The sequence below is a fragment of the Amblyomma mixtum genome, chromosome 2, assembly GCF_055824585.1.
Source record: "Amblyomma mixtum isolate Tamu chromosome 2, ASM5582458v1, whole genome shotgun sequence".
In the NCBI taxonomy this organism is placed as follows: Eukaryota; Metazoa; Arthropoda; class Arachnida; order Ixodida; family Ixodidae; genus Amblyomma; species Amblyomma mixtum.
In genome coordinates this window covers 275,561,324-275,574,756 of record NC_143013.1, presented here as the reverse complement: position 1 = coordinate 275,574,756, position 13,433 = coordinate 275,561,324, and the positions used below count along the sequence as shown (strand labels likewise).

Here is a 13,433-nt window from a genome sequence, read left to right as displayed (position 1 = left end):
TTTTCTTGCCGTCTAAAGTAACAGTTTTGGCCTACGACTGCACATCTTCCCAGATTTCGCATCCTGTATGGGTACAGGCACACTGCCCCTGGGCTTCTGCAGCAGCATTCCAAATGGCGGCTTTTAGAATTGCAGCTCACTGCGCATGCGCGATACAGCCCAGTATGCGCGCGTGCTCAGTCGAACTGTGAACAGCGAAAAGGTCTATACGATCGAAACACGCAGTCATAGATGGCTTTCGCCTGTCCGCAGCGCCACGGAATGATTGGTACTCAGGACATATCCTTGTGACTTTAATTCAACAGGTTTAAAAAAAAAAAAGGACAAAGGACGGTCACGCTCGATGTGAGAACAGGGGGCGCGGGGGAGCAGCATTGTGACCGCGCGGCGACTCGCTCGCCCCGGCGAGACGCCCCGCGTCGTCGTGTGCGCGTTGGCAAAGAGAGAGTTCATTCGGAGAGCAGCAAATGACGACCGCGTATCCCACCAGCCGGAGACCGTGGGTGGGGCAGCCGAGCGCGCCGGATGGCAGATGAGGTCTCGTGATCCTCACTCCTGGAGCTTGGTACCTGTCCGAAGAGAACGAAGGGTCGTTAAGTCGCGACACTAGCGAAACTATCTTCTTTCTGTGTATTTTCATATCGTTAGTCATAACTGCAGTGACGGTGCCTCGGGTAGCTTCGCTGGCCGCTAACTCCACACTTCCCGCTGCTGTGTGTCTGCAGGTGCCGCACCAAAATTAAAACACACTAGCGAAGCCACTAGCCGAGGCACCCGGCATCAGCAGCCGGAAACCTCAGCCTAGGCTTCAGACCAGATATGGAGCACGAAACGTGCAAAACTTCTGGTATGTGGCCAAACCCCTGCCGCACAGCTGCTACCTGCATCTACAGTGACGGCGGGCAGCACGAGAGTCATCGGAAAGCTATTCGCCACTTAGTAGGATGGAAACCAGGTCAAGTTAGTATGAATCGACGAGACACGCACATCCACAGCGCTGTGCACAGAAGGAACCAGAAAAGATTCAACCTTGGCTGTGTCCGTGCCGCCTGCGCTTCTCCCTTCATTTTTTTTTCGCCGTTTTTCAATCGACATATCGGATTAGCCCTCCCCCTACGTGCCACCGCGGCCAATGTGTCAGCCACACGCACGGGTCGTCGTACACTGGAAGAACCCACGGGGTGCGTGGCCGCCGCACTGCGCGCGGAAACCCTTCGCGGCCCCACGGCCAACACCTGTGGCTCGCGGCAGGGTCATCACCCGCCCCGGCCCATTCTGCTCGGCGGCGACGCGCTCCCGCGAGTCCCCCGCCACCTCACCTCGCAGAAAGAAAGGGGGGAGTGTGTGTGCTGGCCCACCGCGGAAGCCAGCGGAAGCGCCACCTCGGGGCAGATGTGCGCGCCCCCTTTGGGCCCCGTTCCTCGGGCGAGGCGGCGGCGTGGGAACCGGGGGTCAAGGGCCGTCGCCCGGCATCGCTTCGCCTACCTCCCCGCGACCCCGCGCCGTGTACCCGAGCATCCACGGCGCCGTCAACCGATTCCCAGACGCCGGGAAAACGGTGCTCCTATATAAGACCGCGCAGCGACGATCCCACAACGCCGGCGCGTGCTTTTCGACGCCGGTCCGTTCACCTTCCTCGTCACTCAGCGCCTAGGTGCTGCCTGGGGAAAAACGGAGCTTCGCTACTCCGACTGCGGCCCGCTAGACCGTCTAGCGGCGCTCAATCACGGGCCAACTTGGCTGGAGAGGGCTCCGTACGGGCGTATATCTTAAAAGTAGGCGAAGGATCCGAGGACCCCGTCTTCCCTCTCCGTGAGAGAGAGGTCAGGGGGCAGGCAAGTAGGGGCACGATGGAGGGGGGATAGCAACGGGGAAACGAGGGATGTCCGGCCCACATACCCGGCGGCGGCGGCAACTCTGCGCCAGCCAACGCGCTCCCGTGTGAGCTGGAATGCGAGGTCCTTTACCCCGCTGCTGCTGGGACGGAACGAAACGGGAAGAGCTCGTACTAACGGGTACTTTGTTTCGGATTTCTACATTCACCAACGTAAGGCAGCATGGTTCAAGGGCCGTGGCCAGCGCAGGTTAGGTTAACAGGCGGGGCTAGGGAAGTGAGGGAGTCGTTTGGAGGCACGCGGGCTCGAATCCCGCCGGCAGCATGTGGTTGTCGTTGCTGCTACTTCCTGTAAAAGCGCCCGCGAAGTTATACCTAAATGATCACGCAATTCACCCTTCCAATCAGCACCACGAAGGAAAAAAGTAATATTCCTCTATGCTTTCTCTGGTGCTTCAATGACACTTCGGTTCTTTCATGCACAAGTTACAGTGACGACGTACTGAAATTTTGTTGCGCCGACACCGAAGGCAGCTTTTTCAGCTCCTAGTCTGAGCTGCTGTGCAGCCCTGCTCTCGCCGCGAACATCGCAGAGACAAGTTACCCGCGCAACACCCAATCCCCTTGCTGCTGCTTTTGACTCTACTTGCACGCGACGACAAAGCCGCCGCAACGAGTCGACGCGCGGTTACGTTCAACGCACCATACCATTCATACATCAGGACGACCTCAAAGCGATTCATAACTTTACACGAACCTAAGAAAGCTTGCTGCTACCGCGCTCGCCGGACGGCCTTCTCAAGGACTAATGAAATCAAGCGCGAAGTACGTCCTCTAATATCGTACACTTTAGGAAGATGCAAGCAGTGCTGCTTTACTGCTGCGTGCTGTTCTTAACATACGCCAATTGATCAATGTGCATCACGTGCTGTCGTTTTCCTTCTCTCCACAGGTGTCACATGTCACTTCTCGAAGTGATATAACGCCACTTCAGTCGACCATGGTGGGCGCAGTCCCGCAAGCCTCCCTCAGCGCTATACGTTTCCATTTTTCATTTTTTTTGTGACAGGGGCTGCTATATTATCGCTGTCCCGCCCTGCACCGAACGTAAAAGACTATAGTAGGTTACAACTTATAAAAACAGCAGTTGCTAACGCTGGGCCACGGTTCGCGGCGTCTTGTATTACTCCGCTGGCCAATCGCAACTGTAAACGAAATCAGCTTTTTAATGTTTGTCTATATCAAACATTCCACGTATCAAAATTCTATTGTTCATGATTTTTTTTCTTGTGCAAAGCTACTTGTTTACATAACAAGAAACGTTTAAGCAACGGACTACTTTTTCGTCGTGGAGGAATTCTGTGCGCGGAGGCACTTCGGTGCTCGGACTCCGGCGCGTCTGCAGCAACGACTGTTTGGCACGCTTACCTTTAAAGCCCATCCCGGTAGACTCCCTACCTGCAAAGACAAAAAGCCACCCTTGAGCACCGGCTCCCCAGCGATGACGGCAACGCAAGGCACTTTTGATCATTAAAAAAAAAAAAAGAGGATTCGCGAAAATGGTGGAAAATGCGAAAGATGGGTTCGCGCCGGCATGTATAGCAATGACATGCGACCGCTGTCAAGCCGAGCTCACCGGACAGGTCGTTGTCATCCAGCTCGCCCGCCGGCTCGTCAACCTGCGAAGAAACAGAGAGCGCCTGTCAGCAGCGTCACGGATGGCGGGCACGTAGTTAACAGTATACAGCGACACAACGCGTGAAGAAGGCGATATGGGTTGCCTACTGGCGCCCCGTCAGTTCGCACAACCAGCACAGCTTCAGAATGAATCCTATGTTAAAACAGGCAATTCGTCACCAACGTGACCCACAGTGAGCTGCGACTGTAACAAAGCTCCGCTAACAAGGCGCTTGAGCCGCAAAGCAATCGCTTTTGCAGGGAAGCAGCCGCACAGCGGCTCCATTCACGCGAGTAGGTCGCACCGCGTGGCTCGACTTTGAGCAACATTTGCGGCAGCTTTGGACTAGTTGGTCTTCCATGATTTTGGTGAGCGCTTCCGCCCGTGTCGTCCCTTTCTGTCTAGTTGGTTGTATTCTTCGCGCGGGTTCATCACAATCAAGCAACTTGAACTGCTTCTGAATCTCCCGTGTCGTCCCTTTCTGTCTAGTTGGTTGTATTCTTCGCGCGGGTTCATCACAATCAAGCAACTTGAACTGCTTCTGAATCTATCGAAGAGATTCTATTTGGAACGACATCACTCGTGACGCCGACCCCTACCGATTTCACAGTGGTTCTGTGATAGGCAAAGATGTGATTCAGGGTCCCTTCAAAGAGTTGATCAGTAAGCCTGTACTACTCCAGGCACACACCCGAAAACGAAATGGTGGCACGGCCGTCGAGTAGACTGTCGATCGCCGTGAGGACAATGCAATGGAGAAAGGAAAGGCGCGGTAACTGACTCGTTCTGGGCGGACACCAGAAGCACGTCGTAAAAGAGAAGGAATGAAGAGGGAGAAAACGAGGGGAGACACTAGAAAGCCCGAACGTTCCGGCGTTCGTTAGTGCGGTCAGAATTCGCCACACAAACGAACGATCGGCACAACGGGCACCTACCACGAGCAGCAGCAGGGCTCCGGGGAGCACTCCCAGCTCGGCGAGGGTGGCCGAGTTGCCCAAGAGCGGTTGCGGAGGCTGGCCGTCGCCCATGTCCATGCTCAGGTGCTGGTCGAACGGGGCCACCGTGAACTGCTCCATCACCTGCGGGGCCGCGAGGGATAAGCCGAGCGTCTCAGCAAAACAGCCGCGTGAGGGAACTCCGCGCCCATTCCACGGAGGGTGCTCCCTGACCTTGAGCTTGAGATCGAGCAGCGTCTGCGTGGCGCGCATGTGCACGGCGCGGTCCCCTCGGCGCGCCCGGCGCTGTCGGCGCTCGTCCAGGCGGGGCCGCTTGGCGCTCGCCTCGGCCTCCTGGCTGGACACCCGGCGCACCAGCACGGTGCCCTGCTGCGAGTGGCGGCGCTCCAGCTCCGCCGACTCCCGGCACGACTCGCACAGCGCTGCACCGGAGACGACGGCGACAAAGCTCGCGACAACGCTTTTTCAACGCACAAAGGCGGGGGCGCCAGATTTTCACGGCAACCCGTTTGCGCCCGCACGGCGAAGCTTATTACCTGGAAGCCCCGCATGTCTTCATAAGCGTGCATTAAATGCATGGTCACGTACGGATGGCTCGCACTGACGTCACAGCGATCGCTATGTTGGTGGACCAGAGCCACTGTGAAAGCCTGTGCGCTTATAGAATACGCTCGATGCAGCCATCTACTCTGATAGACGCACTGGAAGTTGTCCGTCCACCATTACGGAGCATGTGACGTCCCGCGCAAGCCAACCACTGCCAGAAGGGGAGGAAGTAGCAGGCGAAGAAGAAGAGCAGAGCAATGGCGCCTGATCTGTGAGTAATCGCAAGCGTAATCAGTGGTAACGCATTTGCGGAACAGTCAACGCAATAAGCATTTCCCCGGCGTATCTATACAATACTCTTTTACTGCAGGCGAGCAGCCAGCGGATGGCCTTTCGCCGCGACTGCTATCACGGGTGCATATCTTCGGCGCGACGAAACGAGGCGGAGTCATCGTCGTTGCGTCAGCTACGAGAATCAAAACACCGCGGAGCTCCGCAGGAGGCGAAATAACGAGTGAAGGGTTTCGAAAGAAGCTGAACGAAGCGATCTTTCCAGAGAGCGTCGTCAGAGGCAGGCTCCCGCTTGTACCACTCACCGGCACAGTACTTCAGTAAAAAAAAAAAAAAAAAGATACTGTGGGAACTCAAGAGAACATACTTAGAACAACAAAAAATCTGCTTGGGTCCACTTAGTCTTTGTTGACTTGGAAGCCAATGACATGCCCGGAAGAACGAGGCCCTCCTTGCGTCGCAGGGCCCGGACGCGCAGCTTCGCTGTGTGAACCAGGGTGCCAGTGCCATGGCCCTACGTGGCCTGGACACATGCGCGTAATGTGAGGGCTGTGCGGTGGCCCTGAGACCTTGCACGGTCCAAACTCGCTTGCGCAATAAAGTTTTCCATCCATCCATCGGAACAGCGCCGCACAGACCCTGTTTCCACTAAAGGTCCCGCATTGAGGCACTCCAAAGAAGCCGAGGAAGAAACGCGCAACACCCAGAAACCGAGACACTGCATATGTCTCCCAGGGAGGGGAATTAAAGCTCTGAAGAGTGGTGCCGACTGCTCTGCCGGAATCGCGGGGGGCGAGGTCAGTGCAGTCCATCGGGAGTGATCAGTGTTGACTCACGCGCTAAGGCAAGCTAGTTCGTTCCAACGGGTAGCAAAGAAAAACAAAACAAATAAAACGCCGAGTGCGTACTCCATGCGATTAACACATGCGCAGAACGCGCAGGCGGACGCTCTTTATTGGCAAACTGCAAGTACGCGCAAACAAAAAGAAAGTTAAACGCCTTTCTCCGCTTCAAGACACTCTTCCAGCTTCAATGCCTCTCGCGCGTGTGAACTGAGGAAGAATAGACACCTTTAGCATACCATGTACCGTGTTTCCATTACCGGAGTACCGGGAGTCCGCGCGCAGTCAATGCGCATGCGCAAATCGTCTCGAGGGCGCCAGATGGCGCCACGTACCCGGCAGATACGCGCGCTCCAGTAGCATCGGGACCAATCAGCGCATGCTCACCGGCGGTAGGCGGGCTCCTGGTACTCCGGTAACGGTACAAGGTATGCTAGAGGTGTCTAATGAAAGCGTTCAAAACGCACAGTCGAAGAACCGCAGCGTCTGTACAGCTTTTTCTTGCACTCCACAATTCTCCTAACACAGGTTTTATGGTAGAAAAGTTGTCCACAGAGAGGCAATACTGCTGTGAAAAAGTGCAATAGAGGAGGGGTCTGAGGACAAGGTCGGCCTTGGAACGCTAGCCTGTGCCGTTTTCGTAGATACGAAAAAAACAAAAGTGGACGCTACAATACAAACCGTACACCGGTACATTGGAATCTACAGTCGGCCAACCCACGAAAGAAAAACCCGCGGTTTTGGCAGGAATTTATATTTTAAGCTGGTGGATATACATTTTATGAATAGGACTACGCGCCATAACGGGGGATATTAATGCTTGGTTTTGTTTATAGGGAGTTTAACGTCCCAAAGCGACTCAGGCTATGAGGGGCGCCGTAGTGAAGGGCTCCGGAAATTTCGACCACCTCGGGTTCTTTAACGTGCACTGACATCGCACAGTACACGGGGCCTCTAGAATTTCGCCTCCATCGAAATTCGACCGCCGCGGCCGGGATCGAACCCGCGTCTTTCGGGTCAGCAGCCGAGTGCCATACCCAGTGAGCCACAGCGGCGGCGTGTGTGTGTGTGGTGTCATACATTGCACCAAGGGCCAGTACTGTAACCGTGCGTCGTATACAGCGCTCCGGGTAGTGTCATACGTGCCCGTGTGTGGGTGGTGTTATCCAATGCACCCAGGGAGAGTAATGCTTTCGCATTCCCATACCTAAGCAGTCCTTGTCTCTGTGTCGAATTTTTTTATTGCTGAAAGATATTTCAGAAGTCATAATTTTTTCTTTTGCAGCAGTAACCGTTTTTTGCGCAGTCTAACATTGCTTCTTCATCATTTATTAATGTGTTATGAAAATGCGGAGAGTCCATTACACTGACAGTGGCGCTGCCATGGCGGCACTGCGCCCGGCAAAAAATGGTTGCTGGTATCTGCGACGGATATCACAAGTGTTGTTTTACTGAAAAAGTTTCAAACCACCATAATTATTCAAATCGTAGTTTAATAAAATCTACGCATGTGTGAGGAGGTCTGCGGGACAAGCAGTCCTGAGGAATAACGCCCCGTGCAAACTGTTCAACCATCGCGTGAATTGAGACGTAGTCATGCCGCTTGGTGAAACCAACTACACTCGGATGTGTACCACAAGCCCGCATCTTCACACACATACTCGCGACCGCACTTTTTGGCACTTCGCGGAGATCCACGGGCTCGGCAGAGTGAACTCGTAACTATAGGTCGCAGGGGTGGCGCCCGACCACGCTGCAGAATACAGTAACTCTACTGCAGAGGGCTGGCTGCGCCCAGCGTAGACCGGTGCACAGTGAGCAGTGTTCGTCACCACACGACGACCGGCTGCGTCAGCTGCACACAACACGACCAGTGTGGCCATATCGTCGTCAGCGAGCGCATTCCGAGGTGCGCGCACACAAACACACGCGCGAGCCCGGGGCGCATTTAAAAGTGGGGGAGTGTAGGTAGGGGGGGGGGGGGGGGACACGCCAATGAAAGTGCGGGCACGGCATCCGCTGACGCGGCGCGACAATGACGGATGCGCCGCCCTGAATCATGCCGCGGAAACGACCTGTGACGACGGCCGGCAGCGCGGGGGAAAAAAAAACACGAGGGGGCGCAAATGGACGGCCGACGACGACGACGACGCGAACCGCCAGCCACCGGTGTGGAGAGGAAAGCAGAAAACGCAAAACGCAGAGGCACCGAGCGAGGGGAGGCGATAAAAACGGGGAAAGCCGTCGACACCGCAGCGGCAGCGGCAGCAGGTCGGACCGCCTTCTTTTTCTTCGCTTCCCCAGGAGAGGGCGCTACCCATCTTCCCCTCATTCACGGGCGCACGCAGAGTGCGAAACAAGCGCCGCCGTCGCGACCGTTCGTCTACGCACCATTAACGCGAGCTTAGGCCCCAAGGTGGCGGCGCTACTGCCGCCGCTTTCTCTCCCCGAGCGTGTCGTCTTCGCGTTACGCATTCGGCCGCCTCTATGTATGCGCTTCCCACACCGCGACCGAGCCCGCCGCGGCAGAAAAACCCGTTACACGCCGTTTTGGGCCTCTCTCCGCCCCTGGGCCTCTTTTTCTCGTTGATTCGTACTTTCTCGGCCCCCAGGGTTCTACCGAGGTCAGAGGCGGGTGGCACGTCTTCAACTTCGGGACATCAAACGTGTGGGTAAGAAAGGGGGGGGGGGGGGGGGGGGGGGGGCTTGGCTGTCGGCGATATATTCAAACACCTGAACAGGCGACCACGCTCGAACGGCGTCTAAGGTATTTGAGAGTGACATATTCGAGTCTCGGTTAGAAGTCCTCCAAACTCTGAGCCTCCTTCCTCTACAGCACACTTTGCTTGTGAAGGGAGTGCCACAGGCAGGGCCCGCAGCTTCCGGAGTGTTATACAGCCAACACACTACAAGCAGTCAACACCTCCATGTACTGGACAACGACCTGTACAGTGGTGGCTGACTACCAGCGATAACTGGAGGAACATGAAGGAGCCAAAGTATACGGCCCAGCCAAGCACGTGCTGAAACCCGAAGTCTGTCCACCCACAAGCGAACAACGCTCCTCAATTTATGGGGTGGAATAAAAGGCCAAAACTTGCACACCTACATAAACTGTGGATCACCAAATAAGACAGCCTCTTGAATAGTACCGCAAGTATGCAAAGGGTGGCAGTGGCACACATGGTTGAATACATGCTGCACGACTTCCGCTGACAGACCTGGCTCTCAGCACACTCGCCATCAACAGGGTGACAAAAAGCCATGTAACATGCTACACGAATGAGGGAAACCCAGAAGTGACAGGCGGAACGGCCGATCTTCTTCCTCATGATTGGTGCCTAAGTACAGGCGCGGACAAAAGTAAACGGAGCATGCAACTGTCTTCGAATATTTTTCACGCGTCACCTAATTGAAATTACCAGCAGTGGTACGCGCATGCTGGTAGAGGAGGTTGGTGGGCTTTCTTGTAGACAAACAACGCTTCTTAATTACCAATGGAGAAAGCGTGATTGCCCTTCGAACGCAATAGCGTGCTCCGTTTACTTATGGCCGTGCCTGTACATGACTGGTGCAGCAGAACAAGTAACTCAACCTGAACTTTTTGTGAATATGCAGGTATGCACATTCAACTGCGGTTCGCACACACGAATCATGCCACAACAGGGACCTCCGAAAAGGAAAGACAGCCATCCCACAGGCAGCAAAATAAAATACAGTACGCACAAACAGGCAAATGACGAAATGCGCACAAGCTCTTTCCGTTAATTCTCCTTTACATTGTTATGATAACATAGTTCTAATGGTAACGGCAACACACTGCTGGTCTCTGGGGCAACATTTATGGGCAACATTTATGGGCAACATTTATAGGCAACATTTATGGGACAACATTTATGGGACAACACATATGGGACATCAAAATGTTGCCCCATAAATCATCCCCGTACCGCAGACGAGCTCAGCTGACAAACGTGAGGCTTCACGACCAGCTCATCGGTTCGTGACCTCCGGTGGGTGGCATGGACCTGTGCTGCCCGCAAATATACATGTATATGGTGAAATCCAATTAATACGAAGTGTCAAAGTCCCTTGATTCGAACCTCCAGTCTCGTTGTTCCCCATATTTTTCTTGTGACCAAATTCAAGAAGTGAACTGTGCAGATCGAACCGTTACAACCATAAAAAAGTTTATCTAGTTTTACTTCATGGACAAGTGTTTTCATTTTTCTCGGGTCCTAATGCACTAAAAATGTAGCAGCAACAGCAAGTGCCCATGGTGGCCAGAGAAGCCGTCATATGAAATAGATTTCTTGGCACTATGAATCAATAAAATATATCCAAACTTCACTATAATGAAATAATGGCTATAACAAAAGAATAGCTATTCCCCTTGGAAGCTCCCATAGACAACTATGCTTCGGATTTCCCCCTTTTTAAGAACGCAAATTTGCCTACGAAGGGATATAACGAACCCCAACTGAGAAGGTCACTGGTGATTTTGTGCACAGTATATATATCAATTTGTAACGGTGCGCTACAGTTCCGACTCAGCAGCCATTCGATGTGGCAAACTGAAATCACCTGAAAGTACCGCGCAAAAAATATGCAAAACTTTTTCCACCTCAAGCAGGACTCGCATATAGCGTTTCCCCAAAAGATTAATTCACTTCGGCACAACCAAAATTTGACGCCGGCATGCCTATCTTCACCAAAACTCGAGCACGAGACCCCTTCTGTCTCGACAGAGTGGCCAAAACTTGCAGGTTTATGGGGTTTAATGGCCCAAAGCGACTCACGCTATAAAAGACGCTGCAAAGTGGAGGGCTCCAGACAATTTAAAGTGCACTGACATCGCACAATACACGGGCATCTAGCATTTCACCTCCACCGAAATGAGACTGCTGCAACCGGGATCGAACCTCTGTCTTTCGGGTCATCAGCCAAGCACCATAGCCACTGAGCTACCGCAGCGGCTTGTATAGGCAGTCTGGATCGCTCATGTCTTCAGAAAGTTGTAAAGTGTAGTGACAAGACAAATACTGAGGCCGACGAGAGCTAAGAGACGAGCAGTAGAGTTCCTAAGCTCTCACCGGCCTCGGTGTTTGCTTTGTCAGTGCACTTTTAGAATTTTTTGAGAACATTAGAGTGCCCCAATTCTCTAACACACTAATTGCGCGTGGCCCGCTGAGGGTGCACTCCAATTCCTAGGCACCATGTGCAGTTTAGTTTTGGTTTTTACGACGTGGTCACGTGGTTTGACCATTTGGCAGTCTTTGGTGCGCCCGGCGATACCGATGAGCCGCTAGTTCTGGGTGGGGGGTAAAGATTACTGCCAGTGGTGGAAAACGACAACACGAAACAATAGCATTTGAACAGGAAGCAGACATAATAAAGCAGCTGCATCAGGCACGAAGAAGAATTAGGTAGCGAAGGATTGATATGTAGCTACAACGACGCTGCTTATATTCTTCCACAGCAAAACCAATCGCTAACATCGTTGCCCACGGTGTGGAATAAACTAGAAAGAGGCTCATGTCATTTGCTTTCGAAGCAGTTGAGAGAGCTCTTATAAAATTATCAAAATGTTCTTCGGGAGCCTTCGGAGCAGCGCACTCATTCTCCACTAGACACCGCTGTCATGCAGTGAAGCATTACGGCCAGCGTGCTGGTGCTCCATGCAGGGAAGCGAACTAAAATGGGCACTAGCGACAGAATCAGAGCCGCACGTCCGCTTTCACCGTGGCCCCTAATAGCCTCAGTGATGAGAAAATAGGGGTGGATAGGCCTCGCCCTGTCCTCTACAACACTGTTCCTTTTAGAATTGTTTTTTAGGCTCTGCGGGACAAAACGTATGCGCATTGGCGAGGCTAAGATGTTCATTTGGTGTACCTATATTCAGCCATATTGGGGAAGCTCGGTGTGCATGCTTAAGGCTCCTTCGGCAAACATCGGCAGCCAACCAAATGCCAGTTATGTTGTCCTCTGTACACACGCTGACAAAAAGCCCATTTACAAGCGACAGTGTGGTCATAAACCCCTATGATTGCAATGAAGTCGCATGCCCCCTTGACCCTCGTTATAATGAGTCTCAATTGTATTACTGTTTTCACTATCACACTATCACTTCGGACACCTAGTACGCAGAAAGAAGCGTTGGAAGTTCGACTGTTCAACTTACAACCTGCACTGTATAGCTGCGTCGCTGCTTTTTTTAGGCCTTGTTACTTTAGTGAAATGAGATACCCTCACTGGAAAGGCCTTTCAGGATGGCCGCATAACAGAGGTATAAAGACAGGAGGTGACAGGTGAGCCCCAGAGCAAACGCTGCAAATCAGGAAGGGCTTGAAAGTTGAATAAGACAGACACATTTGCACTTCTGAAACATACTGAAATCACAGTGCGTAAACAGGCAAACAGAGCACCTCTTTTTGAAGGCAGCGTTTTTCTTCTCATCTATGCTTAGTAGTTATTGTTGCCACACATTTTCGTTCAGTCACTGGCTGTCCTGAATACATAGAGAATGCACTGCCATTATGTAAGAGAGGTGACTGAAAATTGGTAGATACAAAATTCCATTCTGCAAACATTTCTCCTCCAGTGTTTACAACAGGCATCCAGAGGGCGTTATAATACCCTCAGTTGGCATACACCTTGCAGTAGAGGTGTTTCAGTGCACAAATCTAAGAGTGAACGTTAGTCGGTATTAGAACGAGAAACTGCTCCACATGGAGCGGCACTTGCCTGGTTCAGCAGTGAGCCCGTGCTCTCCCGGTGAGACACTGACACAGATGTCGGCCGGGAAGAGTTGAACAAGTAATTCCCACTCTTGTGGCCAGATGGCAACCGCTCTGCAAGGACATGCACACAGGTCGTGCATCCCAAACTGTGCGCCTGTCACAGCATACATGGTGGGAAGGCTGGTATCTCAGCCAGAGCCCTTTCTTGATCCCCTTTTCCATTTCACATCAACACAACACTGGTTTTGTAAACCAAGCTACACTGCGTTCTCGCCTAACATTGTTACGTGTTCCAATCAAAGACAACTACAGAACCTTAAACAAGTCTGCAAGGTAATTACAGTTTCTAAATCAGGCATGAGTGACATTTTATTCAATGCTACTGCATCAACATTAACCCTTTGAGGGTCGAATTATTTTGAAGAAAACTTTCCCAGGTGGTCAAATTACCTTATTGCGGATCTTGAATCTACAAAATGTATATAATGGAGAATAAATACTAAAAAAAAATTAGGAACAGTACTTTGGTGACAGCATCACTCACAA

At 52.6% G+C, this 13,433-nt stretch overlaps 1 protein-coding gene across 3 annotated transcripts in view; it reads right to left on the bottom strand.

Moving 5' to 3' along the window:
* Positions 1-280: 280 nt before the first annotated feature.
* The window catches only part of LOC149364071 (ubiquitin carboxyl-terminal hydrolase 48-like), a 49,926-nt gene continuing 36,773 nt past the window's right edge, over positions 281-13,433 (bottom strand). For all 3 annotated transcript variants that reach the window (XM_089574071.1, XM_089574072.1, XM_089574073.1), the window contains 6 exons: positions 12,892-12,998; positions 4,682-4,890; positions 4,448-4,591; positions 3,471-3,513; positions 3,263-3,292; positions 281-569 (listed from right to left, as the gene is read on the bottom strand). In XM_089574071.1, coding sequence (XP_089430197.1) covers positions 550-569; positions 3,263-3,292; positions 3,471-3,513; positions 4,448-4,591; positions 4,682-4,890; positions 12,892-12,998 — 553 coding nt within the window. In that variant the 3' untranslated portion in view covers positions 281-549. The remainder of the gene's footprint in view (positions 570-3,262; positions 3,293-3,470; positions 3,514-4,447; positions 4,592-4,681; positions 4,891-12,891; positions 12,999-13,433) is intronic.